The sequence below is a fragment of the Peromyscus eremicus genome, chromosome X (assembly GCF_949786415.1).
Source record: "Peromyscus eremicus chromosome X, PerEre_H2_v1, whole genome shotgun sequence".
In the NCBI taxonomy this organism is placed as follows: Eukaryota; Metazoa; Chordata; class Mammalia; order Rodentia; family Cricetidae; genus Peromyscus; species Peromyscus eremicus.
Window position 1 is genome coordinate 43,039,794 of NC_081439.1, and position 26,050 is coordinate 43,065,843.

Consider the following 26,050-nt stretch of genomic DNA (forward strand, 5'->3'; position numbering starts at 1 on the left):
TAAGAGATTCATTCAAATAGGTTATTTATTTATTTATTTATTTTGGTTTTTCGAGACAGGGTTTCTCTGTGTAGCTTTGTGCCTTTCCTGGAACTCACTTGGTAGACCAGGCTGGCCTCGAACTCAGAGATCCGCCTGGCTCTGCCTCCCGAGTGCTGGGATTAAAGATGTGCGCCACCACCGCCCGGCTCAAATAGTTTTTATAAGCTGTATATGAATAGTAAAAAGCCCACATCAATAAGTTATTAGTTCACCAGTATTATAAATTTCTGAATATTTACTTCAATTTTCATTTAAATTTGTTGTTAAATGTATATTTAACATCACTTAAGAAATTTCTGAAAGTAAGTAAAATGTTCTATTAGTTTTAATCTTTTAACACCTGTGAAAAACATGAGTGTAATAGAAAATTCCAGAAATGTATGTATGTTTTTGAAGTGCATAAGTGATACCACAGATTCTTTAACTATAGAGGAGTCAACTGGTATTTTGAAGAAAACGTCATATTCTGCAATTTGTGATTTAACATACACAATTAAAATTAGACAACGTTCATAATCCTGATGGCATTTTACCCTTTCAGTAGAAGTTTTTTTCTCACATTACAAAAGCCTACTGAGAGCCAGAAAGTGATAGCCAATGGAGGCAGTGGAAGGCAGATCTCTGGGAGTTCAAGGCCAGCCTGGTCTACTGAGTGAGTTCCAGGTCAGCCAGGGCTACACAGAGAAACCGTGTCTTGAAAATCCAAAATAAAAAAAAAACAAAAACAAAACAAAAAAACAAAAACAAAAAAAACAAAACAACCCCCCCCAAAAAAAACAATAAAAATAAAATGAAAATATAAAAACTCTACTGAGGTAGAAATGACTTTATGAAATTTGAAATGCAACCTAATATATCCTTTACAGAGTGCTTTGAAACTATTTCTTTGAATCTTCATAATGATTTATCTGTGCTTTATTGATAAGTAAATAACAAGGTTATTTATCTTCAACTAAAAACACAAAGTAAGGTCTGACTCATTTCCTTTTAGGAATGACTATGCGTTACAAGTAGAAAAACCAGATGACTCAAGATCTTGGTCGCTGTAAAATATCTGAGGGGACAATATTTCAAGGTCATCATGCGAACAGTACCTTAAAAAGAGAAAATACCCAGAAGAAAGGGAACCAGCAAAGGACTCACATGTTATCATTCCTTTCACTTCTGTTTCTCAAAGGAAACACATGGAATTTAACCTCGAAAAGACCATTCATGTGATAATGACTTTAAGTGTTTTGAATTAGTGATTCAAATCTGTTTAAATCTAATAGTGAAGGATAAAACATGATTACAAATAGACTTGGTTTTCAACCAGTCTTCCTTTTCCTTTTTTCCCAAGCCAACTGGGCATTTCTTAAGTCTATCCTTACAATCATGGTGGGAATTAGGCCTAAGAATTATAAGCTTACAAAGAAAGGGAAGGAAAAGTATAACAAGAGTTATTGAATTAACAAACATACTTATATATGTTCCAACAACACATAATTTAATTTATTGTCATCTATTATCAGGTAGAAATCAGAAGAAACACTTGTAGCTTAATAAATAATTTAATTTCTTGAATTTCTATGTAACATATAAATTTATTTTTACAGGATATATAGAGAGCATACTCATAGAGAGCAACAGACTTATGAAACGACTATAAAACACAAATTATAAGTCGAGTTTAAAATTTCTCATTTTTACACTTGTATTTGTCTATTTTCCTATTGCTAGTCAAAGCAAAACCAAATATATAATTGTAAGTATTCTAAGAAAAAAGGAGCGCCCCCATCACCTACTCATGAGTTACATACATTCTAGATTGTACAAAGTCAAAAGAGGATGAGCAAAACTAAGAGAAGTACTATGTAAAATGCACTTGTACTGACTGTGAACAGATCTGAGAGTGTTTGAGTTTAAAATATGACTTGAACGCCAGCAGAGGAAAATGACTTCATCCACTTTCCAATTTGGGTTCCCTCAAACTCTGAAGATGGAAAAGTTGTAATTAAATAGCAGATTATATGAACACATGTCCACTACTTTGGTGGAAAGAATACACTGAGGATTCTTGTCAACAGGAGCATATACTGCAAGCAGTATGGACCACTGCCCATGTATCCTAACATTAAGAAGCCATCCTCCCAATTGAACTGTAAGCTAAAGCACATTTGATCTCCCCAAATTTAACTTCTCATTGACTAGTAAAGATAGATCCATATTACTTTGCCACATATTCATGCACTATGTAATAAGGTCATTTCACATTAAATCTTTTTCTTAATGACACAGCATGCCTTTTGAAAGGTAACATTTAGATTATGAAGATTGAAATTTACACAACATCGATATTACATGTAGTACTCTGAAGTTCATGGGCAGTTTTTCTGAGGTTGTTGTTTGGTAGTAGAGGGAACACAGTGTAATGAATTTTTAGAGTGCTTCCTTTTCTTAGAAAGAGAAAAATTTCAGATGTATGAACACTGGAGGATGTATCATTGAGAAGCAAATGGTAGAAAAAAGAAAAGTAACTTTACTTACTTTAATGAAGGATTCAGAAGCATGAGTTTGTCATTGAACGCAGAGGCTATCAGAGGAAAATTTACTAATGAATAGAAGGAATTTACACAAATATATTTATAAAACCCTGTGCATCTTATAAATACATATATGCATATCTTATCTGTAATGAAGAGACATTTTGTGTTCTGAGCCTGTAAAAAAGACATAATTACTGAATGGAAAATTAAAGTTGATTTCTTTCTTCCTCAAGACATTTTCTATGGATTTAACCAAAGTCTGGTTATGATAAGGGCACATCAGGTTAGGATTAGAATGAACTTTCCTCCTCCTTCTTTTGTTTTATTCAAGTTAAGTAAGATTTTATGGCTCCTTCTGACAGTATTTCATTCTCTTAACATAGAGCATAGTTTTTTCCCTCTGTAACAAATCAAAAAATAATGGCAACTATAAATCACCAACACCTCTCTTTTCAAAACTGTATGTATTGTTCAAAGGTCATATTAGAATTTGTGAAAGTAGCAAAGACTCAATCACTGAAAGTGAAGTACATAACAAATTCTGTTTGTTTTTTTTTTTCAGAATAAAACTGGTTTCTTTTAGAAAAACACATCAAATGGTTAATTCTTCTCTTTCTCTACTGTTTGAATCCTTTTTGGTAGATAGTGCAATTAAAAACAAATGAAAAAAACTAATGAAATAAGTCATACTTTTCAAACTATATGATTTTGTGTATCTCCTATTTGAAATGGGTATAGAAATGAGTAAATTTTCCTAATAATGATAGATATTTCTCATTTGTTTGTGTATAAATTACATATCACTGTTTAACTTTTTCACTGTTTCACATGTCTCTCATAAAGTTAGGCCATTTTTGATGAGGAATTTTCTCTGTTAGAAGAACAATAGTCACCCTTGAATTTTCGTAAATGAAGATAAAATAACAAATAACAAGGTCTGCAAGATAAGTGAGTTTATCTGAATATTAGCCTATGAGACTGTCCTCTGAATCTAAACATCGGGTTTTGGGGTACTGGAAGTCTTGAGAGTCACACACAGGAAAACAGATTTACACAATTATCAATCTCATCTGAAAGTTCAAATATGTTCAGTATTTCCTTTAGTTGATTTTTATAGAGCCAAGATATTCTTGAACTCAAATGTAAGGCCTATTATTAAGAATAATTGAAACTGTTGGTTACTCTCTTTGTTCAGAATAATCAGGTGGGAAAGATCCATGATAAGTCAAGAAATAGTCTATGCTTCTATTGACAAAATTTTCTTCTTTTACTATAGAGTCACATTGTGATTTCCTTTTAATAATTGAATGCATGGTTGGAAACATTTTCTACAATAGGGAATATGAATCTAGTGGGATTTCTAACATATTTAATATTTCACCTCTATTCATCAACTACATTAGTAATGGGATTAATGGCCGAACAAATTCACATCAGAGACAATAAGGCATTTTCCTTTTCTGTGTATGTGTGTTCTCTTAGTTCCATTCAGTGATTTCACTTGTGTGACTCTGATGCTTTCCTTAGAATTTCAATAAGATTTCCTCTAAGATATAAACTAAAATTAATAAAAAAGAAATCACTGGTAATCTCAGCAGTCAAGAGGCTGAGGCAGGAGTGTTGAGAGCTTGAGGGTAGCCTAGCCTGAATTGTGTCTCAAAAACAAAATAACAAATAAAAAAGAAGAAATTAAATCCAAGATTAAAAACTGCTCCTTTAAAAGGAGAGCTAGGGTACCATTCCAGAATCAGAAAACAGCTTACATTGTACAAATAAATATTTTCCTAGAAATAGTAATTGCAATTCAAATAAATGGTATCCGAAAAGTTAATGACTATTCTAGGATAAACAAAGTGTACTTAGAGTTTAGGAATTGGCTCTCAGTTAATATTTCCTCTTGTTATAAAATATTTATTAACAATGAAATATGGAAGAAACCAGCATCTACATATTTAAGAGTAAATTGATAGAGTCCAAATACATATACTATGAGGAAAATAATAATTACAAAATGGTTGACTGAACAATCAGATGCCTAGCTATAGAAATATAATAAGTTCAGATCTCATCATGTCTTTGATTTATTTCGTAGAATTCATCTAAACTTAAATCAGCTGGTAGCACAACATATGTAAGTCTTCTCTGCCCGTAGAAGACCAAAGGGATGGAATACAAATTAAATAATCCAAGATTTGAGCACCAGAGTAAAGACTAAGATGCTCAGAAGCAGCAAGTTGAGGTTACACTAAAGAACCAGATGGACTTTTGAATCTATAATGTATCATTCAGAGCTCAGGCGGTAATTGATGAAAAACAGGCAATATCAAACATCACACATGTCCAAGTCTGGAAGTCCATTCTTCCCCCCAGCTTGGCTAACACATTCACGGTTTCAAATGTGTTTTTACATCTAGAATAATCTTATCCCCCAGAACCCCAACAAACAAAAAGAGAAGGATGAAACCTAAGCACTAGGGGAAATACATGTTTTTTTATTTTATTTTGAGTTCTCATAGAACTTCTCTTACACATAGACCATGTGAACCCATGAGTTCTCTTCACTGGTTCTCATGTGGAGCTGATAGAGGAGTAGAAACTTGGGAGGAATGTTTCTAAAGCTATAGATAGCTTCCTTTGCATTTATTCCATTTGTAAATATAACAAAGCATTGGAGGAAAAAAAGTTTCTTAAGTTGTGAGAGTATCAAATATTACCCATCAATCCCTGAATCATGCTATTCAAAGTGCTTAAATCTACACTAAAAATAGAACAAAAAATGTACTCCCAATGCAGCTAAATTAACACCTATGGATGCCTAAAATATGACTGTGGTCTGATTACTTCCTCCACATTTATTCCACACACCCACCGTGCACTTAAAAACTTAAAAAAAAAACAACAACAAAGAAATAAATCAGGCCATTGCCACATTTACAATCTTCTGAGTACTGGGGAAGTTTGGAATCCAGTCCAATGACAAGTGTCCATAGTACAAAGTAAACAATGGCCTTCTCTGGTTCTGAAAATAACCCAATGTGCAAAGCTGACCTTAAAGTTTTATGTGTCCTTGTAGCTTCAGTTCTGGTTTTTGAAAACGTGACACAGAACCAAGGGGAGCACAAGAATAAAGACATATTATAGAGAAGACCCAGGCAAGCTGTCAGGGAAGGAAACATTTCTTAAGCAAATAAAAATCAATGCACATCCCAAGGCTCCTTTGCAGACACTGAGACCTTTGCATTGTTACAAAATGTTTGTACTTGTCTCTCATACATTCATAGTTCTACCTTGCCCTCCCCAATGACCTCTATTGCAATTTACACTTTTATGTCCATGTGGCCCACTCACACCTTAGCCTTGTGACCTAAAGTCTAGAATTGTTTTCTCGTTATATGGTATGTCAGGAATAAAGCAAACACAGCAGTTACTACTTGAGCCCACAAATGATGACTGAGAAGGAATTTCCTATGATGAATCACTAAAGTAAGTTCTATAAAGCTTAATTCTATTATCAGTGGTTTTGCCACATTGATTTAAAACAAACAAACAAACAAACAACTAAAATCTACATAGGTAACATTTCCTTTTAACAATTCTGCCCTCTACAGAATCTTTTGTGATTGATTTAGCATCATTGTTAACATGACAAGGAATTAGCTGCTTATGTGACTGATTTCAAACATAAAGCTAGATGGTAAGTGACAAATTCCCTAGGAGCATCAACTTTCTGTTTCTGAAAGATAGAATCATATAGTTAAAATTAAATTAACTTCTATACAATAAAATTAAGTATTTTAAGTATTTTCTGATCTAATTTAAAACTACTTTGTGTAAATAATATTTATTTTGAAAATAGTAGTTTGTGTTGTTATTCATATGTTTGACCTCCTGAGATCTTATTTAAACACCTTTATATTAATAAATGCTGCTTATGTTCATCAACTGAATGTAGCATTGAAAAGTAAATACAAGTCAGTTAACATTTAAGTACAAGGGGACCCCACAATAAGCTTCACAGATTTTTGTTTTTTCTGACTCTTCAGAAGATAACATTTTGTATAATACAAGGTGACAAAACATATTTGATGACACCTCCCGATCTTCCCTTTGGTGTGGAAGCCTTCAATGTAAATTTCATTTTTACTTGCCTTGATTCACCTATCTGAGTTAACTTGCCTGGTATTTGCACATAATCTCATTTGCAGTAAAATTAATTATAGAGGGAAAAGAGGAAGTAGATTTTCAAACAAAAACAGCCACAAACACATTCATGCCTTTCCAGGAAGTGATCAAATATAGGGCTTCATATATATATTTTTTTGGTTTTGTATTTTTGTGTGTTTTTTTATTTGTTTGTTTTGTTTTGCTGTTTTATATATATTTCTATTTGTATTTCTATTTATATATATTTATATATATATAAGGGTACATCAACTCATTTTTAAAAAACGGAAACAACACTCTCCCCATTTTCATGCCTTCCATCTTCATTATGTAGTGATCACTCTGTGGTGGTCACTGTTACGTGACTAGCACAACTTTGGGTCTAGAGTGTATTCTGAAGAGGAGTGAATTAAATGTTAAGACAGTTAAGAGCTACCCCTACCCTCTGCAGAGTTTTACACATCATGCTGCCATTAGAAGGGTAGAGGTGGGAAATGAGGTGGGGACAAGGAAGAGATTTCAGGGCTCTGACTGGCAGGGCCCTCCTATGAACAAATGTTCTTCTCTCTTTCTCTCTCTCTTTTGTTCCCAAACAGCAATGCAATGCTGGCATTCAGTTGCACTGCTCTCTGAAGGCCGACGTGGCCCAGCTGGTCCTAGGAAGAACCCGAGAGAGGATCCGGTGCTCCTTGTCCCATCAGATAGATTTGTCCAAGCACCCCAAGGAAATGTTAAAAGCAAAATAAAATTTAAAAAGAAAATTAAAAACCCATTCTAAAACTAAATTAGTGAAGCAAAAAAAGGGTTTTCTATCTACACATCAGTCTCTTCTTTAAAAAAAATGTAAATTTACAAATCCAATGACATATAAAACAAAGTAAAAAAAATGTAATGGTAAGAGACATGGTAAAACAGGAAGACACTGATGCTACAAAGAAATTCCAAAAAATATATGTACAAGACCCTGTTTTTCCTCGTGTTCTAGAGATTGTAATGCATGTTTTTAATAGCAGGAGTCGAGGATTTAGTTCCAGGCACTGGACTGCAGATTCCTTTCAAACTCCCAGGGACGGGATGTCCTTTGCTTTTCTGTCACCAAATCACACTGGATATACTGGTCTCCCTTGGCAACAACGGCAGGATGGCACTGTTTGTGTGGGCCTCATCTGGATTCGGCTCCCTGCTCGACTTGGTCTGTGGCCGCTGCCCATTGATGAGTGTCATAGGGATGTTACAGTAGGTATGCTGATTTCCTATGGAGGTAAGTGGCAAGGTGCCCGTAGGAGGTACGTCGTACTCATAGCTTCGATAGTAGTGTTTCTGACGCATTTGTGAATGGTAGGTGTTGTGAAAGGTAGAACGGAGATCTGGATGGGCAGTGGCTAGAGCTGTGGAGGTGGCCGCAGCCATTGAAATGGCCGAGACAGTCTGCAGCTCCCCGAAAGGCCCCTGCTCACTGACATCTAAAGCCTGCTCATGTGTAATGGGTTCTATCCTCTTAAAAGGCATTTCATACTGTAAACGTTTCCAGAACTTCGAGTTCAACTTGTTGCATTTTGGTCCATGCCATTTAATAACCGTCAGGAGCTTGATGGTGTGCTTGAGGGCCTCCACCTCCTGGTAGTTCATAATTCCACGGAGTTCACTGCATTCGATCAGTATCACTTTGATTTCTCCAGTCACAAGCATGTTTCGAAGTCTTGTTTCCAGCTCAAAGATGCTCCAGCCCCTTCGAACGACATAGTTTGGGGTCATGACAATGATCAGCCGCTTACTTTGATCTACACATCTTGCCACGTCTTCAATGTATGCTATAAAGAGAAGAAGGACCAGGATAAGTGAACTGAGATCCAAAAGGCCCTCATGCTTTCACATAGTACGTAAGAATTGTTTGTTGTCAACACGTAAAGATGAAAAGAGTGGATGAACAAGCACGTTGGATAGAGTTTTGGTCTCTGATCTAGTAATATTAGAGATATTTTTTTCCAGGTGGAAATTCCTCATTTGGTTTAAATAAACATTTAAATAAATAAAAGAATATAATTCTTTATAGAATGATAAAGTATCTTCTATGGCATATTAAAAATTCAATTTCAAATAAAAACATTTCCATCTTTCTTGAGAGACTAAAACAAAATTTCTTAAGACACAAAATGCTATATAAAAATGGTGACAGACATATATACTTACAACACACACACACACACACACACACACACACACACACACACACACACAATGAAATAAACAAGTGAAAATTTTAACTTACTTCCAGTTGGGATCAAATCTCTATCTGGTATAAACAACTTATATCCATAGTGCTTTTCAAGCATATCAGGTAGGATTTCAAGGGCAAAACGTTCCTCTTCCCCAGTCTCTTGATTCCATTGGTCAGGGTCCACTTTGGTATATGACAGGTAGGCATCATAATCTTTATTGTCTGTCAAAAACATTACAAAGTAAGTTCTACAAAGTAAGTTCTAGAAAGAGAACAACAGAATATTAGCAATATTCACTTTTATTGATAAATATTTACAAACATTCCACTCTAAAAATATTTATTATTCCACAATAAAAAAAAGAAGCCTGTATTAATTTTTGTCATGCGTTCAGTAGTACCACCAGTTCTGCAACTAGCTAGGAAGTACAAAGGGACACATTGTGGTTTTTCTTGTTGTGATGGAAATAGTAGGAAAAAAAAATCAATGGCAAGAATCATGAAGGAATAAGGGACAGAGGTGGAGCTTAGTGCTGGAACTCATAAACCTCTGACATCATTAGCAGGTGTGACTACTGGCCCTACAAAATAAATGGTACTGAAATACCAATTTCCATATTTTTTAGATACAAATTATAGCAAATCATTACTGTTTATATAAAAAGCTACATGTTTAGATAATAGTATGTTATTATTGTATATGCTGTATATAACAACCCCACATTTGGATATTTTTTAAGAAGAGGGCTATGGTCATTTAATTTCAACTTTGATTTTTAAAATGATTTAAAGTAGCGATGGGGGTTACAGGAGCCTGGTTCTTATTCTGCAGTTTCAGTCACCAACTCCAATGCTGTCTATTGCAGACATGGAAAACAGCCAGCAGGAACTATAATATTTGCCATAATCTTAAACATAGTCATTAAGTTACTCTTTTCATGAGATTTTGGCTGAGATGCATCACCGATCAAATGGAAACTAAATACGAAACCCAACATCTAACCAGTCAAACAACAGCTCCAACAGTGTTCTCCTTTTTATATTTACTATCATACTTATTATTTCATAAAAATACTTTTTAGAGTAAAAATAGAGTCTATACCCTATGGAGTTAAGAAATAAAAACTAACTTAAAATATTATTAAGAAGGTTGGTTGTGCCCAGCCCCAATTAGTACATTTATAGCATAATCTGTATACCCAATGCTCAGGGAGCATGACAAAAGTGGAAGCTGAAGGGTTCTACAAGCCAGAAGACCAGGATACTTGCTGCAAGATTGTTTCTAGTAGACATTAACAGAGAAGTTTACCCATGAAACTCAACAATAAGATTTCCTTAATGAGACTTACATAATGACTAGAAAAACATGGCAGGACGGTGCTGATGGGAGAATTTCACAAGGTTATATCCTTATATGAGGAGTTATAGGGAATCAAGAGAGGGAGAATCTATTTCTTCTACATATAAGGCCCCTGACAGGGTATCCCAATCCAAGTGGTCAATTCTAAGCACATGTACATATGAGCAACAGTAAATGGACTCATTGTGTGTGTGTGTGTGTGTGTGTGTGTGTGTGTGTAGCTTTATGTAGCAATAATAAAGAAAAAGGTCTTGAATTTGAGAGGTAGTTGGAGGCATATGAGTATTTAGAAGGTAGAGATGTAGAGGTAGAAATGATGTAAATAAAATAGTCATGTATAAAATTTAAAAGAAACAAACAAAGAAAACAAAAAAAACAAACAAAAATAAAACCAGGTTGAGTGTGGTGGTATGTATCCATAGTCTAAGCTATTTGGAAGACTGAAGAAGACCAACTGAGGCCAAGAGTTTCAGATCAGCCTATGCATAACACAGTGAGTACTGTCTCAAGAAACAAAACCCTTGCTATGTAGAGGGCCTCGTCCAGTCCCATGCAGGCTCCACAGCTGTTGATCTAAATTTCATGAGTTCCCCCTAGTTTGGTTTGGTTGTCTCTGTAGGTTTCTCCATCATGATCTTGATGACCTTGCTCATAGAATCCCTATTCTCTCTCTTCAACTCAACTCCTGGAGCTTGGCCTGGTGTTTGGCTGTGGATGTCTGCATCTGCTTCCATCAGTTGCTGGAGAAAGGCTCTATGATGACAGTTAAGTAGGGTATTCACCGATCTGATTATTGGGGTAAGCCAGTTCAGGCATCCTCTCCACTATTGCTAGTTGTCTAAGCTGGGGTCATCCCTGGGGATTCCTAGGAATTTCCCTAGCACCCAGTTTTCCTTATCCCCATGATGTCTCCCTCTATCATGGTATCTCTTTCATTTCTCTTCCACTCCATCCCTGTTCCAGCTCAACCATCCAGCTCATCTGCCATCCTCTACCCTCCCAGGCCCTCTGCATAGCGAGACAGTTGTGTACATGATCTGCTTAAGGGGCCCCCTGGCAGTAGGATCAGAATCCATCCCTGGTGCATGAGTGGGCTTTTTGGAGCCCATTACCTATGATGGAACACCTTGTACAGCCTTGAGGCAAGGGGAGAGGCTTGTACCTACCTCTACTAAATGTACCTCCCCATGGGAGGCCTTACCTTCTTGGAACAGGGAATGGGGATGGGTTGGGAGGGGGAGGCTGGAGGGATGGGAGGAGGGAAGAGGGGGATCTTTGATTGGCATGTAAAATGAATAAAACATTTTCTTAATAAAAAAGAAACAAAACCCAAACCAAACCAAAAAAAAAAACCCCAACACTAAATATATTCAAATATCATTATGAAATCTTCATGGGAGAAAGCAAAACTGAAAACATATCAGAAACATAAATGTTTAGGGTATTGACAAATAAATGCATCTTTCTCTTGAACTCATAAGAGGGTATTGGTTTCAATACTATGTAAGAGGACTGCATGGATTTTGTTTTTAGAAGAACATACCTTGAAAAAAAACAGAAAATGTACACTGATCTCTCTCTTTTGTAGATGAACATAGTATACTGAATCTGGGCTGGGAAAGAGATTGTACTGACAAGGAAATGGGTTGAGATTGGCATCTGGGTCTTTGATAGTTTTTAACTTTTAAATATCAACTGAGTAGTTAGTTGTCAGATGTTATTGACAACTGCCTTTTTAAAAATTATTCTCAAATATTTATTAGTCACATAAATGAAACTGACTAGAGACAGAGCCCATCATTCACCAAATGGGTTACAAAAATAAAGCTAGAGAACTCAAAGACAGACATTTAGGAATGAGATAGCTCAGAAAACTTAGACGTTGTCACTCAAAATTTGGGCCACATTTCTTCCTTAGGTCTCAGGAGATGTTTCATTTTCCTATGTAGCCTCACATCTCTAAGATGTACTTTTTCCATGTTAAAAAATTGTAGAACTTTATCAATAATGTCAGAATGCATACACATTAAATTATTAAATTATAATCTTAATGTTTTGACTTTTGTACTTATTGAATATCTGTTAATTTTTTTTCATTTTTTGGTGATGCTTAAGGTATCACCAGGAATTTTGCAAGTGGTAGGCAAATGCTCTACCTAAATTTAACTTACTTTTAACTTCAATTTTGTTATGGAAGTATCTAAATTATATTCTCCAAGTAAGCTGCTTGAATCAAGCATGTAGACATTTTATAATACTGACCTAGTCTACATGTTTTGCCAGTTGTTATTTTTCCAGACTGTTTCAACTATAGATTCTTAAATATTTAAAGGAAACATTAAGTTCCACAGTTTTTGAGACGGGGCCTTTATGTACACCCTGGGCTGGCATCAAATTTGTCATTCTATTACCTTAGCCTACTGAGTGTTAAAATTAGAAGTATCATACATACAGCAGTAATTAAATTATTGTCCTGGGGACATGGCTCAGAGGTTGAAAGCACTTTCTATGCAAGAGTATGGACCTGAGATTGAATCCCCAGAACCCACATATAATCCAAATACAGTAGTAACAGCATCTGTGATCTCCTGTCTTTTCTGGGTTGATGAGAGGCTGAGACAAGAGACCCCCCTGGAAACCTCCAGGCCAGCTAGCCTTCATATGCCAGAGAAAACCAAGATACCCCATCTCAAATAATGTGGAAAGAAAGGACCAGCACACCAGGCTGTCTTGACCTCCAAATGTGTGCATAGCCCATGTGCACCCACATTTACACTCATATACACACAAAGGTAAACGGAAAAAAATAAAAATAAAATATTTAGGGTCTGATATGATGAAAACAAAAACAGCTGAGCTGAACTTCTAACTTCCATAAATTCTGACTCATTTGAGATTTTATTTCCTAATCTATGAAAGAGCACCTTGGAGGCTAAGACATTGCTCAATGGTAGGACACTTATCTAGGTTTGATTCCCAGAACTGGGAAAAAGTGGGATAACACAACTTCTTGAAGCTATTTGACAGTAAATGTATCCTAATTATATAGCAAATTGTCTAGCTCCAGAGTCATTTGACAAGTATTAATTTCCTTCCTTTGTAGCCTTAGGAAAGCAGCAGCTAGGATAGCTGGTAAAAGTCTTAAGAGATGTTGTAGTGTGGCTTTTTACTTGGGGGACAACATAATCATCACATCTGCAGTTTTGGAGGAGTGATTGATTTGGACCGTTTGTTATGGTAAAAAAAAATAAGGAAAACAATACAGAAATATCTAGGTCTATATAATGGCAATGGAGCTTTTGACACTCCCTAGTTAGAAGGAGGTAGGGGAAGTCACGTGATACTTACCTGGGATTGTAGCCAGTGAGGGATCTTGCCCTTACTCCTTAAAATCAACAAGTGATCAAGGGAGATAGTAGGTTTTGCTTTTTTTTTTGTTATTTGTTGTTGTTGTTGGTGGTGGTAGTGTGTGTGTGTGTGTGTGTGTGTGTGTGTGTGTGTGTACAGAAAAGTATGACTCAATGATACAGCTTAAGGACATTATTCATGACTGAATGGGATTTTGTGGTGATACGGTTGTTTGGGGGTCACCTATACTTCCGTGAGAAACCCCTCAGCCATGCTCTTTAAGCAATCCCTTCAAAAACTCATTGGTTGACCAAGTTGGATTTGGATGGAACTGTTACATTCATCTGTCTGCTGTGCCCTATGTGGGGTGAATAAGGATTTGTTCCCTATCTCCTCAGGAAGAGTTAATGCAAAAGGGGGAATGGTAGCAGATTAGTACCAGGGATCCTGGGTGTGGATTAAGAAGGACTGACATACCCTTTAACAGTTTCTGACTTTGAATAGCTCATGTGCCCAAAATAATTTTTGTTCTCCCTTTGGGAATTCAAAAATTGCATATGCAAATTAACTAATAACCACTAACAAGAAAACAAAAGACCAGCTCCATAGGTTTTCTGAATGATATACAGAGATAGTGTTTCACTGATGTACATGAAGACAATAATTCCTGAATCTACAAATAAGGAAAGAACTTGTAGTTGAAGGAGAAAGCAAACCAAGTATGTATGGCCTAAGACTGCATAGATGCCAATTTGTTTTGTATACAGGCAACAACAGCTCATATTTTCTGAAGATAGGATAGAGATTTTGAAAGATTGTTCTAACTCACTTGTCCAATACTGATAACACCAAGCATCAAACTAGATCTCTGTCTTCATCTTAAAAATATGAATTGTGGTCCTGATCTTCCTGCTTCATCTCTTGAAGGTCTCCTGTGCTACACAGATTGGACCAGTCTAAAAGAGAAACAGCCGGTGGTGGTGGTGGTGGTGGTGGTCATGGTGGTGGTGGTGGTGGTGGTGGTGGTGGTGGTGGTACACACCTTTAATCCCAGCATTTGGGAGGCTAACACCTTTAATCCTAGTACAATCGGGAGGTGGAGACAGGAATATAAGGCAAGTAGAGACTGAATCTCCAGATCAGGCTTCATGTATTTTTTTCTTCTTTGGATTTCTCTGGTAACTCTCGCCAATTTTATGTTGTCTGACATTGATTTATTGTATATTAATATACTGTACTTCATTATAAAAAAATATGAATTGTGTTGCACTGCTATGATTATGAGCAACCGTGACTTGTAATACCTCTCAGGAAGAGGGACAGGGAATAAACTCTGTGCTCTGGAAACAAATAAACAAAAGATGTGTAGCCATTTTTAAATAAACCTGGAAAAGAAACCCCAGCTAAAGATATGCAAAAGCAAAGGAGGTTGGTATTTTGATGGCTTTCTTTCTAATTTATTCTAGTATAGACTAAGGTATTGTGTCGGTGTGCGTTCTCCTCTGGAGATACTAGGTCTCCTTTATTATGGTGTTCAGCTGTTTAATTAGAACATGACACTATTCTAGAGGCAGCTACTTCAAACATTTCAAATATCTTTATTTCAGATCAAAAGTAGGTGCTTCACTAGCTCAAGAGAAGTTTAAAAAATCAGGCTCCATTGCTAAAATTAGTTGCTTTTTATTGAATATATAACTTTTGAAATCCATTGTATACTAGGCACATGGATGACTTAACACATTTTAGATATATACCCATCCTTACAAGTATCAATTAGGGTCAATGTCTTTGGAGAACTCCACCATGGTCTTATAATCTGGAAAATAATGTTTGGATGTCAGCAGCTGGATCTCTAGTTCCTGTCTCTGGGATGGTGTCATATTAGCTTCAAGGGAAATTTTCTTTTCTTTGGAACACACATATACACACCCAACACATTCTCATCTCCAGAAATTGAACTTTAAATTTTTTGTTTGTTTTCTGTATGAAGCAAGGTCCCACTGTGTATCTGTGGCTTGTCTGGAACTCATTATATAATACCAGCTGAACTCCAACTCACAGAGACCTGCTGGCCTCTTCCTCCTAAGTGTTGGGGCTAAAGGCATGCAACACTGGGCTCAGCATATGCTTTTTGTTGTTTTTGCTGTTGTTTTGTTTTTTGAGACAGGGTTTCTCTGTGTAGCTTTGTGCCTTTCCTGGAACTCACTCTGTAGCCCAGGTTGGCCTCAAACTCACAGAGATCTGCCTGGCTCTGCCTCCCGAGTGCTGGGATTAAAGGCGTGTGCCACCACCACCCGGCTTATATGCTACTTTTTAAAAAATGGACATATAGCAGAATTTGTGTAAAGTTTCCTTTTATTGTGTAATAATAATGGTGGGAGATTAGGTAAACTACTCCTCTAAACTTTAACAAAAAATATCCTTACAATGATACACAATTACATTACCTTAGGCTAGTTATCAACAGCTGTCTTTGACTAAGAAGCAAACATGTTATCATACTTAGAATATGATTTGATCTTACAGGAGTGCCAATGTTACAAGCATGACTTAATCTACCATTTAATAGCAATTACTTTCTGAGTTAGGATGGCCGGATGTGCTCTGGTTGAAAAGATGGGGCATTTTTTTTTTTATTGTTAGAGGCTTGAGAAAAAGAAGTCACATTTATTTTGTACTTAGTAAGATAACTGTGAAGAATGTGAAAAGTAATGTAGACATGTAAAATATGAAGGCAAGAAGATAGTGGAGGAGACTTATAAAAAGCATTTGTAATTAAGGGAAAAGGTTGGTTGACATGAGGTGGTATTGACTGACTGATGATAATTTAGGGAAAATTGTGGCCATAGAGGTAGAGGATGCCAAGAAGAACTGAGGAATGGAAGGAATGATGCAGAATGAGCATAAAAGGCAGGTAATGTAAAACCCAGGCTTAGTATTTAACCTGGTAGAAATAGTCAACATATAATGAAAAATGTAATACTAAAACAACAGAGCTGTATGTAGGATATTGAGATTTAAGAAGTATGTGTCCATAAACACAATTGACAATAGTACAATAAATATGATCCAAAAAGTTGGCAGTGATAAAATTTAAAAACACGTGGAAAGGTTTGAATCCAGATAACAAAACAATTTTCTATTTATGTAAAGGATTGAGTAGTTGAGTTGGGGACAAATGAAGAAAGCAAAGCATGAACATGTTATATTCAGAAAAAAAAAGAACAATGTAATCCTTCCATATCAGAATCTTTGTGACGTGGGACTCATAGAGTCAGAAAATAGCTACTGTAATGACTTGAAAGAAACTGACTAAATGGTTTCCTGATGCTAAATTCTCCGTTTCCAAATCCGGTACATTGGATTCAATTTTTGGGATGGGAATCAGTTAGACTTGGGTTAAAATTCTTTCTAATTGTGTTGCAAAGTAAAAATGAATCAGTCAATCCAGCATTTGTTACTTAATGACTGTGTTATTATCATGCCAGTACATTAGACTGTCTCTTTAGAAAGCTAATAAACCCATGTTCCTTCAGTGATTGAGATGGAATCCAATGCCTCATTTGTGCTAGACATGTGTTCTACTAGTGAACCATATGTACCAGTCACCTATCAGCTAATCTTTATTTCCATGTTCTTCTTTATACTCTTTACCTAACATTACTTCCAAGACTGTTTAAAAAATTCCTTCTTAGAATCAATATACTGATAAAATGGCTAAAAACAAAAGAAAGAAAGAAAGGAAGAAAGAAAGAAGGAAAGAGAGAAAGAAAGAAAGAAAGAAATGGGCTCACCTTTGATCATTAAATTATGCATTTTTTAAAAGTCAAAAACTTCTGAAAGTCCAGGCATTTCTATTAACAGTTATCATCCTTGGCAGAGGAAAAAGACTTTGGGGAACTAGGAATACAGGGATTGGATATTTTCTGAAATGGTTGCCACCTTTAGAAGATTAGGTAATTATTTAAGACATAAAGGAATGTCACTAAGGTTAGGACATTGTATGGCCTTCTGAGAAGGAGATTTCTGGGCATCAGGGAGGGGAAGGGGATGATAGAAGCACCCACGGTGTGAGGCAGAATCTGGAAGACTGAGGATTTGTGTTCCTTTTCTCTAAAAGCCACCATGCAAGTGCTGGGAACTTAATCTGGGTCTTCTGCAAGAGCAGCCAGTAGTCTTGACCACTGAACCATTTCTACAGCCCCAAACTGGTTACATTCTTAATATTACTGTAAAGGATTTCCTATAAAACAATGTTTTTAGAAGTTGTAGGAGTCGGGTCTGTTGTAGTAAGGAGGATTATATAAGGACGGGCTCCTGGTCACCATCTCAGCCGGGACAGGTCTGTTTTAGCCCAGATAGGGTCATTGTACTTGCAAGGTGAATTCTTTCTCATAAAACCATTTCAGCACCCTCAGCCTTAGCAGTTTTTGCTTTCTTTTTCTCTTTAGCAATATTACGTGTACATTCATCTTCCCCAGATGACAATTAAGTTTATTAGCTTGGCTTTCTTTGGGCTTATTGCATTCACAGGAGCATCTCAAAGAAAGCCCTAGTACTTATATCCCTGATTATGTTCAAGATGGCCTGAAGGACAGGCTTTAACAAATCCTAGGGCATTTATAAACTAAATTAGCTTTCTGAGAGAAAATTTAACATAATAAAATATTGTTTGTTATTGTTTCTTTGCTTTGTCTTTTCACCTAAAACAATACAACCCCCCTAAAACAACAACAAAACACCCAAAAAAACTGAAAGCCCAAATCCCCCCAGAACACCAAAATCCATTCGGCTTGTACAAGTACTCCACTGCAGTGTGGATAAGTAGCAAGAATCCTCCAAATAAATTTCAAATCACAAAAATTCAACTGAATATGGTTTTGATTTTTTTTTAATTCTACCATTTTATACATTCAGAAAATGATCAATAAGGCTTGCACTAGAAATTGATGGTTTGGGCAAAAGCATTCATATCATTGTGTACAAAATTAAACATATTTAAAATAAGGTTAATAGATAATGTGAGACTTGTTTAGATAAAGTGCTTTTTAAAATATCATCTACTTCTAATTGCACAAACTGTAACACACCTTCAGACTGTGCTGAATATATTCAATTTTAAAGATAATAGAGATTGTGGAAGTAGATTTACTTGGCCACTTATAGTAATAGTTGAATTATAATTTTGAAGAAATCTTCTCGCTTCTGAGAGCCTTGGTTACCTTATAAATGAAATGGAGATTATGACACTGAACTTGTAACTTTTATGAGGCTTAATAGGGATAATTTTAAGGTGCCTGGCACACAGATTGGTGCACTCATATTGACAGTTTTTTCATATGTTCTTGGAACAACCAAAATATACTAATTTATGTGAACAGGGGAGAAAATATGAACAAAAAACTCGCCCAAACTATAGTGTTGTTGCAGCCTGGCCTTGCTGCAGGCCGGCGTTCCCCTTCGTGGCAGCAGGAGGGTAAATGGAGAGGCGTGTTGGTAATGCCAATAAACTCCTTTTTACAAGTTTGACAACCGACAGCTTTGCCAATGGACTACTCCAGAGGACCCTTGAAGTATGGCAACAGGGACAAGGTTGCATTGTCTTTTGCACTGCTTAGTGCAAAACTGACCAAGAGAAATGCTTATCAACAAACCTTAATCATTTGTATTATTTATTGTCACTTTGCAAGTGCTATCTAGTTTGCAAGTTTGACTTATGTTTTCCAAATGACCACAAAAGAACACAAAAGCCCTTTAAGTTCAGTAATGAATGGTATTGGGAGGTCAATTTTATGAACCCTAAATTCTTTTTAGAATGTACACATATTCTTGGCTGGCCAGAGGTGAGTGATGATTACTGTTTCTATAAAAGCAATGTTTACTTGTTCAGTATGAGCAAAACTGTTAGCTGTGTTATTATAAAAACAATGGGCATTGTACTTTCTCTGTTGGTCTATCCTTGGAATGACAGTTAGTCTCTAAAAATAGAGAGATGGACAAGACTGAAGAGCTTCTTGGAAGAATGCTAAAATAGTCAGTACAGTTTAATAAAACAGCCATCAGTCTAAACAAGAACAAATTGAAATTCACTTCAACCTACTCAACTAGGGAAGACAATTAAAAGAGAAACACCTTACCTATAGCAAAGTAAAGCTGGTCTTTCAGTACTGATTACAAGGTGAGAGAAAATGAACATGCTGATGGCATTGCAATCAGTGTCTGTAATTTGTAAGTGCTGTTTGGAATACAATTCTAAAAAGGGTAGATGTTACTAGACAGGTTACAGAGAAAACTACCCATTGGCTCTAAAGTACCACACATATTTCCATACAAAAATGATTTTACAAAGATATGCATACCTTTTCTCTTGCTGGAATAAAATAAAGGCAGGAAACAATCAGAAGGAGCAATAGAGCAGGGAAGTCATCTTACCTCCATCCAGTTCCTCAGCTCCAAAATGATTCCTGTAGAATAGCATGATTTCTATCTTGTAACATTTATAGATGGTCACCAAACAAACAAGCAGTAAGAGGATAGCACCAAGCCCTCCAGCAAGTTCAACGGTGTACATTAACTCTAGGGGGAAAAGAAGCAATGGAGAATTATACAATAATCACATATAAAAACCACGGAATTCCATTTAGCTTCATGTTTTTGCAAGTAACTCCAGATGTGATAAAACAATCTCATCTCCTTTTCTGTGACAATTGTTTTGTTTTCTTTTTTTTTTTAATTGGTTCTCACAGCATATCCTAGGCTGACTTTGAACTTGTGACCCACCTGCCTCAGCCTCTCAAGTTCTGGGATCATGGGCCTGTGCCAACATATTCATCTTGTGTGAGGATTTAATCCATCTTTAACTTTCAATTCTGTTTCCGTAGTAATTGGATAAGGTAATGTGTGACAACGTTGCTTAGTAACACAGCTTTGGTAAAAATGAACTTGGTTGACACATTGTATCTGGACTAAAAATTGTAAATATCTAATTGAAAACTTCAGTATTAGATTGGTCTCAGTGCAGCAACCTCTACATGTACACATATCCCTTGAGGAGGTCCGGTGAACTATGCTTTCAGAATTCATAAAAAGAAACGAGATTTTAAAGATAGGACAGCTTTATGATCACCTGAATATGAATTTTGATCATTTTTTTTAACCTGAACTGCTACTTGGGAGTTGGGTTCAAGGTAAAAAGAGAGGGGCCAAATATCATAGTTCCTAGAAGACATGTACAGTGCTGCCTAGACTGTTGGCAGAACTATCTAATGAATGCTATCTGCTCTCTCCTGCAAGAAGCGATGACTTATTGTTCTGAAAAGAGTACCGTCCAGGTGTGTTAGAGTAATCTTGAAGGCAGAAAGCATAACTGGATTGAAAAAGTAGGTCTCCTAGAGGATATCACAACAAAATGTGCTGGAAACATTTTTTAATTAAGATACTACATTTGTTTTCTTATTTTTCTTTACTTTCCCTTATATTATGCTAGACATGTTACTCTAAACAAGTCTAAAGGAGGAATTTTTGAAATTTGCTGCATACAAGCTCTCTTTATCATACTGAATGTTGATACTATAACAAAAATGATCAGAAAAAATTTGGAATAAAAGAGTTACATTTTCTCCTTTAGAGCTTATGAAGATTGTAACAAACTTTAGGTTGCTGGTATGTAAGTAGTAAGTATCCATATACATATATGGAAACTCACTCTGCCCTAAGTGCCTGTGTACGAATGTTGTCACTGATTACCATAGTCTAATGTCATTACTGTTGAGTAGCTGTTGTTCCTTGAAGTTAAGCTGGAAAAGCACTAGTTTCTTTAATTCAGTAAGTTTAGTGCTGTGTGTAGGTAGCAGTTTCGTCCCAGACGAAAACCTTACATCTTGGAAGGAAGCTCAGTGACACAGAGGATGTTAAAGGGGACGTGAAGCAAGAGGACGTTTTAGGGAAGTAGAACATCCCCTTCTTAAGTTCAGGAAGTAAACAACTCAAACCAGATTTGCTAGGCCTCTCCTAGCCAGAGTAAGCAATAAAGACACCCCCACCCCTTCCACCCCCAAGTCACTATCAGGCAAACTAAGCTGCAAGGACTCTGAGACCAGACCAGCTGCCTGGAAGAGGTCCAGACTACCGAGTCATTGGGAAACGACACTCTCCAACCTGTTGTGCTGCCTGCAGACTGACTGTGCAGCATGCTTTCAGGTTTCCAGCTTTTGTGAGCTATCACTCATGCTGGGGTGGCCTTTGCTGTCATTGGAGTTATTTCTGCTCCTGTTAGTAACACTAATAAAACTCGTTGGTTCACTGCACTAGTCCTTGGTGGGACCCATATTTTGGTCTGTCATCAGTTTCCTAGCTGGAGTGACTAGACTTTTGTTCACATCTCCCCAGGAATAGGGTCACATAACACACAGTCATTCCTGAAATTAAAACACTAAAATAGTGGTTTAGATTCTGTAATTGGGAAACTGTGAAGGAGTGGGTTATATAATTTACAGCACAGTCAATAAAAGCTTAGATTAAGAACATTAAGATAGTTATGACTTACAGTAATACATATTGTTAGGTAACAAGTTCCTTCCTAAATTCTCATAAATGGGGTAAAATAGTAACAGCAATGAGATAGTGCAGAGAAAATAATTTGGAAAGTATGGTCATCATTTTCTCACAAGAATGTGTTGTGTGTGTGTGTGTGTGTGTGTGTGTGTGTGTGTGCGTGCGCGTGTGCATGTGTGCATGCTTGTATGTGATAACATTTTTTCTGTAACAATTATGAAAAATAATCTCAGTCACATTTCTCATTATCTAGTTCTTTCTTCCTAATGTAACAGTTTAATAAAGTCAATACATATAACTATTATTTAATCAAGTGTATTTTTTGTATTTAGTAAAATTAAATGGGAGATTGAAGAAAATATTTTATTAAAAAAGACCTCACTATGAATTTAAGATAGAAAAAGTCAAATAAGAAATTAAATATTTCAGAGTCAAAGTAAATTAATATGAAACAATGGAAAATAATTACAGTAGCTTTATCTGTTAAACATTGTAAGGAACCATACAAGAGACTAGTGCAAAGGTGCCAAGAACAAAATATAAAATGTTCTTCAGAATAGTGTTTCCCTCCAACTGTGTGAGCAGAAAGAAGTGAGTAGGTAATGCTGTGGAGTGCTTTGGGTCTTTCTTCTCAGAATACCAGTTGAATTTCACCACACAGAGAAACCTGAATGAAAGTACAGCTTATGTCCACAGGATGGATCAGAACATCCTGATTTAAAACACACTGGACATTGTGGGAGAGATAGTATTTTGATCATGACCACTTTTGTGGTCCAAGGAGCCAAACCCAGGACGTCATGCTAGGTGAATGCTCTGCCACTGAAATACATACGTGGCCCACATTGTGGCTTTTTTAAGGATCTGTTTTTTTTTTTTAATTTATACTTTGTGCTGGCTAGTTTTATGTCAACTGAACCCAAACCAATGTCATCTGAGAGGAAAGAACCTCAACTGAGAAATTCCCTCCATAATATCAGGCTGTAGGCAAGCCTGAAGGTCATTTTCTTAATTAGCTATTGATTGCGATGGCATATCCCACTGTGGGTGGTACCACACCTGGGCTGGTGGTCCTGTGCTCTGTAAGAAAGCAGACTGAGCAGCCATGGGAAGCAAGCCAGTAAGCAGCACTCCTCCATGGCCTCTGTATCAGCTCCTTCCTCTAGATCCCTACCTTGATTTCCTGTCCTGACTTCCTTATACAGACTGTGATTCAGGATATGTAAGTCAAACTCTTTCCTCATCAAGTTGCTTTTGGTCATGATGTGTTATCACAACAACAGAAACCCTAAAGTAAGACACATAATTTACAACTAAAATTTCTTGCATAAGAAAAGAATGGAAATTTGATCTTAATTCCCAGTCTTAAACATTGCTTATGAGAGAACATAATTGTGCTATTACATTGGGAACGTTTTCTAATAAAGTTTTCAATGTCAATAACAGTTCCACTCCTATGTAGTTATCCAAGAGATATAAACAGATACTTCCAGGAAATCTTGTGCAAAAATGTTTGGAGTAGTCTTATCCATACTAACCAGAATGGGAAACAACCCATCTCATTAACAGGAGATGCTGGATAAACTAGCGTCAGCCCATAAATAGATTTTATTCACCAAGCAAAAGAAGAAACTAAGATATACACCATGCAAAAACTCATAGGGTTACAGTGGGTAAAGGAAGCCAAACACAAAGTACTATTTACCATATGGTTCTGCAAAAGTATAGGAACAGCCTATTACAATGCACAGTGATATAACCCAGAAACTGTATTTTTCTTGTGGGATAAGTGAAGGGAAAGTTTATTGGAGAGGGGCAAGGGGGAACTTTTCAGGGTAAAGGAAATAGTTTTTTTTTTTTTTAATCTTGTCTTGGGGTGGATACACAAGTGTATGCATTTGTTAAAATTTATTGATCTGATCACTTGAGGTCTATGAATTTTATCTTATGCCAATCATAATTCAATTCTTTAAAATTCTGATTGCTTATGAAAAGCTATTACAAGTTCTGACCCAAGGCCTGTGTGGGGAGACACTCTAAGGAAATATTGGAGTCAGAACAGCTGTTCTCCTGTAGATAAGTAGCCAAGCAAGGGGTGATTTTTCTATAGTGCCTCCACGTCTACCGTTTGCAGCTGGAGGTATAGCATAGGCCCAAGCTTGTAACATAGTGTAAGTACCATATCTACTTAAATAGCTTTAGAGACAATAAAAATGATGCCCGAAGCATGTTCTTAGCAATTCAATTAAAATAAGACTCATTTTTCTTTAGGTGGTGTTCATAATCTAGGTTTCTACATACTTTCAAACAGCTATTTTTTCTTGGTACTTTTAAAAATTGTTGTATCTTTTATTTTTGAAATTATAATATAATTATAACATTTCTCCCTTCCCTCCACTTCCTCCATACTCTCCCATATCCATGTTTATTCTCTTTCAAATTCATGGACAATTTTTTTTTAGAAATTAAATATGTACAAAAGTAAGTTATTTTTATTTCTAGAGAACATTTGAGCTATTTATTTTTATAGAGGTCATGAGTCACCAAAGTTGTACATAATATCTTAAATATTCCATATATTTAGACAATCATAGTATTGTATGATATGTAATAAGAAATAATAGGGTTGATGTAGCTTTGCAATTAATATACAAACATGAAAAATTACATATACTTAAAAACTGAGCAATGAATAATATTAATTCTTTTGAGGTGCAGTCATTTATTACTACTAATAAGAGCGTGTGAAAACTGGTCCAAAGAAACAGTATTTGCAACTTGCTGTTTTACCCAAAATCTTAAGCATATGTCAAATTTCTCTTCAGATGCTCTGTGATGCTATGTGTAAAAACGTGGTGTTCTGTTCTTACGGCATCCTTCGAAGGAGGTCAGAAATTAAACTTTGTCTTTTCTCACAAGGCACATACCAGTGCCTGCTCCTCTGTTGCTCTATCTTATATCAGCATATCTATTGTAAATGTACACAGATTACTTGCTATTTATTAAGTTGACCTAAATTTGTCACCTTGTGAAATGCTCTCAAGGAAAATGGTGCATTAGATTTAATCTGTATATTCCTGATCCAAGCTGAACTCTTCATTAATATGAGCCTTATATATTTTATGGCTGAGCTCTGAGTTCAGGAGAAAATCAGAAGGGCTAAATTTTGCCATAGTTAAGAGAAATTATCTGGGCCTCCTATTGTCTTTTATCTTTGCATTACTATGTGACTGTGAATGGTGTTGCCCTTGCAAATGTCATTTTCCTTTTGAAAGGAGCCTGATTTTCAGTTCTACTCTGAGTTGCCTGAAGTGGCAGCATTAGAAAACAAAAAGATTCCATTTCAGCACAATTCAACTTTTGAGAATGGAAAGAGAAAACCCAGACTTTCAAAAAGAAAAAAAAAAAGTATCATTTGGTTAAAATGATAGACTCTACCTCCTTTAAGGGACTGAGACTGAATATTGAAAATTGTAAAGCAAAATTGCTCAGCAAAAACCTAAGGGAAGCTGGCATTTGCTTAAACACAACAAATGAACAAGTGCCAAAGAGTTACATTTAAGGGCACCAACAGTCATTTAGTTACAGGCAATTTAACAATAGTCCTTGGAAAGCTCCAGTACAGTCTAAGAGAAACACATTGATTATTGCTGCAGTAGTAGACTGGCTTCTGAATAAATTGCTTCAATTTAAAACTAGATTTGCTACAAGCATTTTGAGCAATGACTACAATTTTTTTCTCTTATCAAGACAGTTGGTGCAAGCAACCCTTTAAAAGAAACAGCTAATTAAAATAAAGCACATGCCATCTCTTAGTATATTGGATTACATTGCAAATAA

At 36.0% G+C, this 26,050-nt stretch overlaps 1 protein-coding gene across 1 annotated transcript in view; it reads right to left on the reverse strand.

Annotated features, from left to right (window-relative positions):
* Positions 1-7,823: 7,823 nt before the first annotated feature.
* Il1rapl1 (interleukin 1 receptor accessory protein like 1) overlaps positions 7,824-26,050 on the reverse strand; it is a 642,203-nt gene continuing 623,976 nt past the window's right edge. Inside the window, exons 8-10 of the mRNA XM_059250756.1 lie at positions 20,090-20,233; positions 9,001-9,171; positions 7,824-8,542 (exon numbers count right to left, since the gene is read on the reverse strand). Of these exons, the coding sequence (XP_059106739.1) occupies positions 7,824-8,542; positions 9,001-9,171; positions 20,090-20,233 (1,034 nt within the window). The remainder of the gene's footprint in view (positions 8,543-9,000; positions 9,172-20,089; positions 20,234-26,050) is intronic.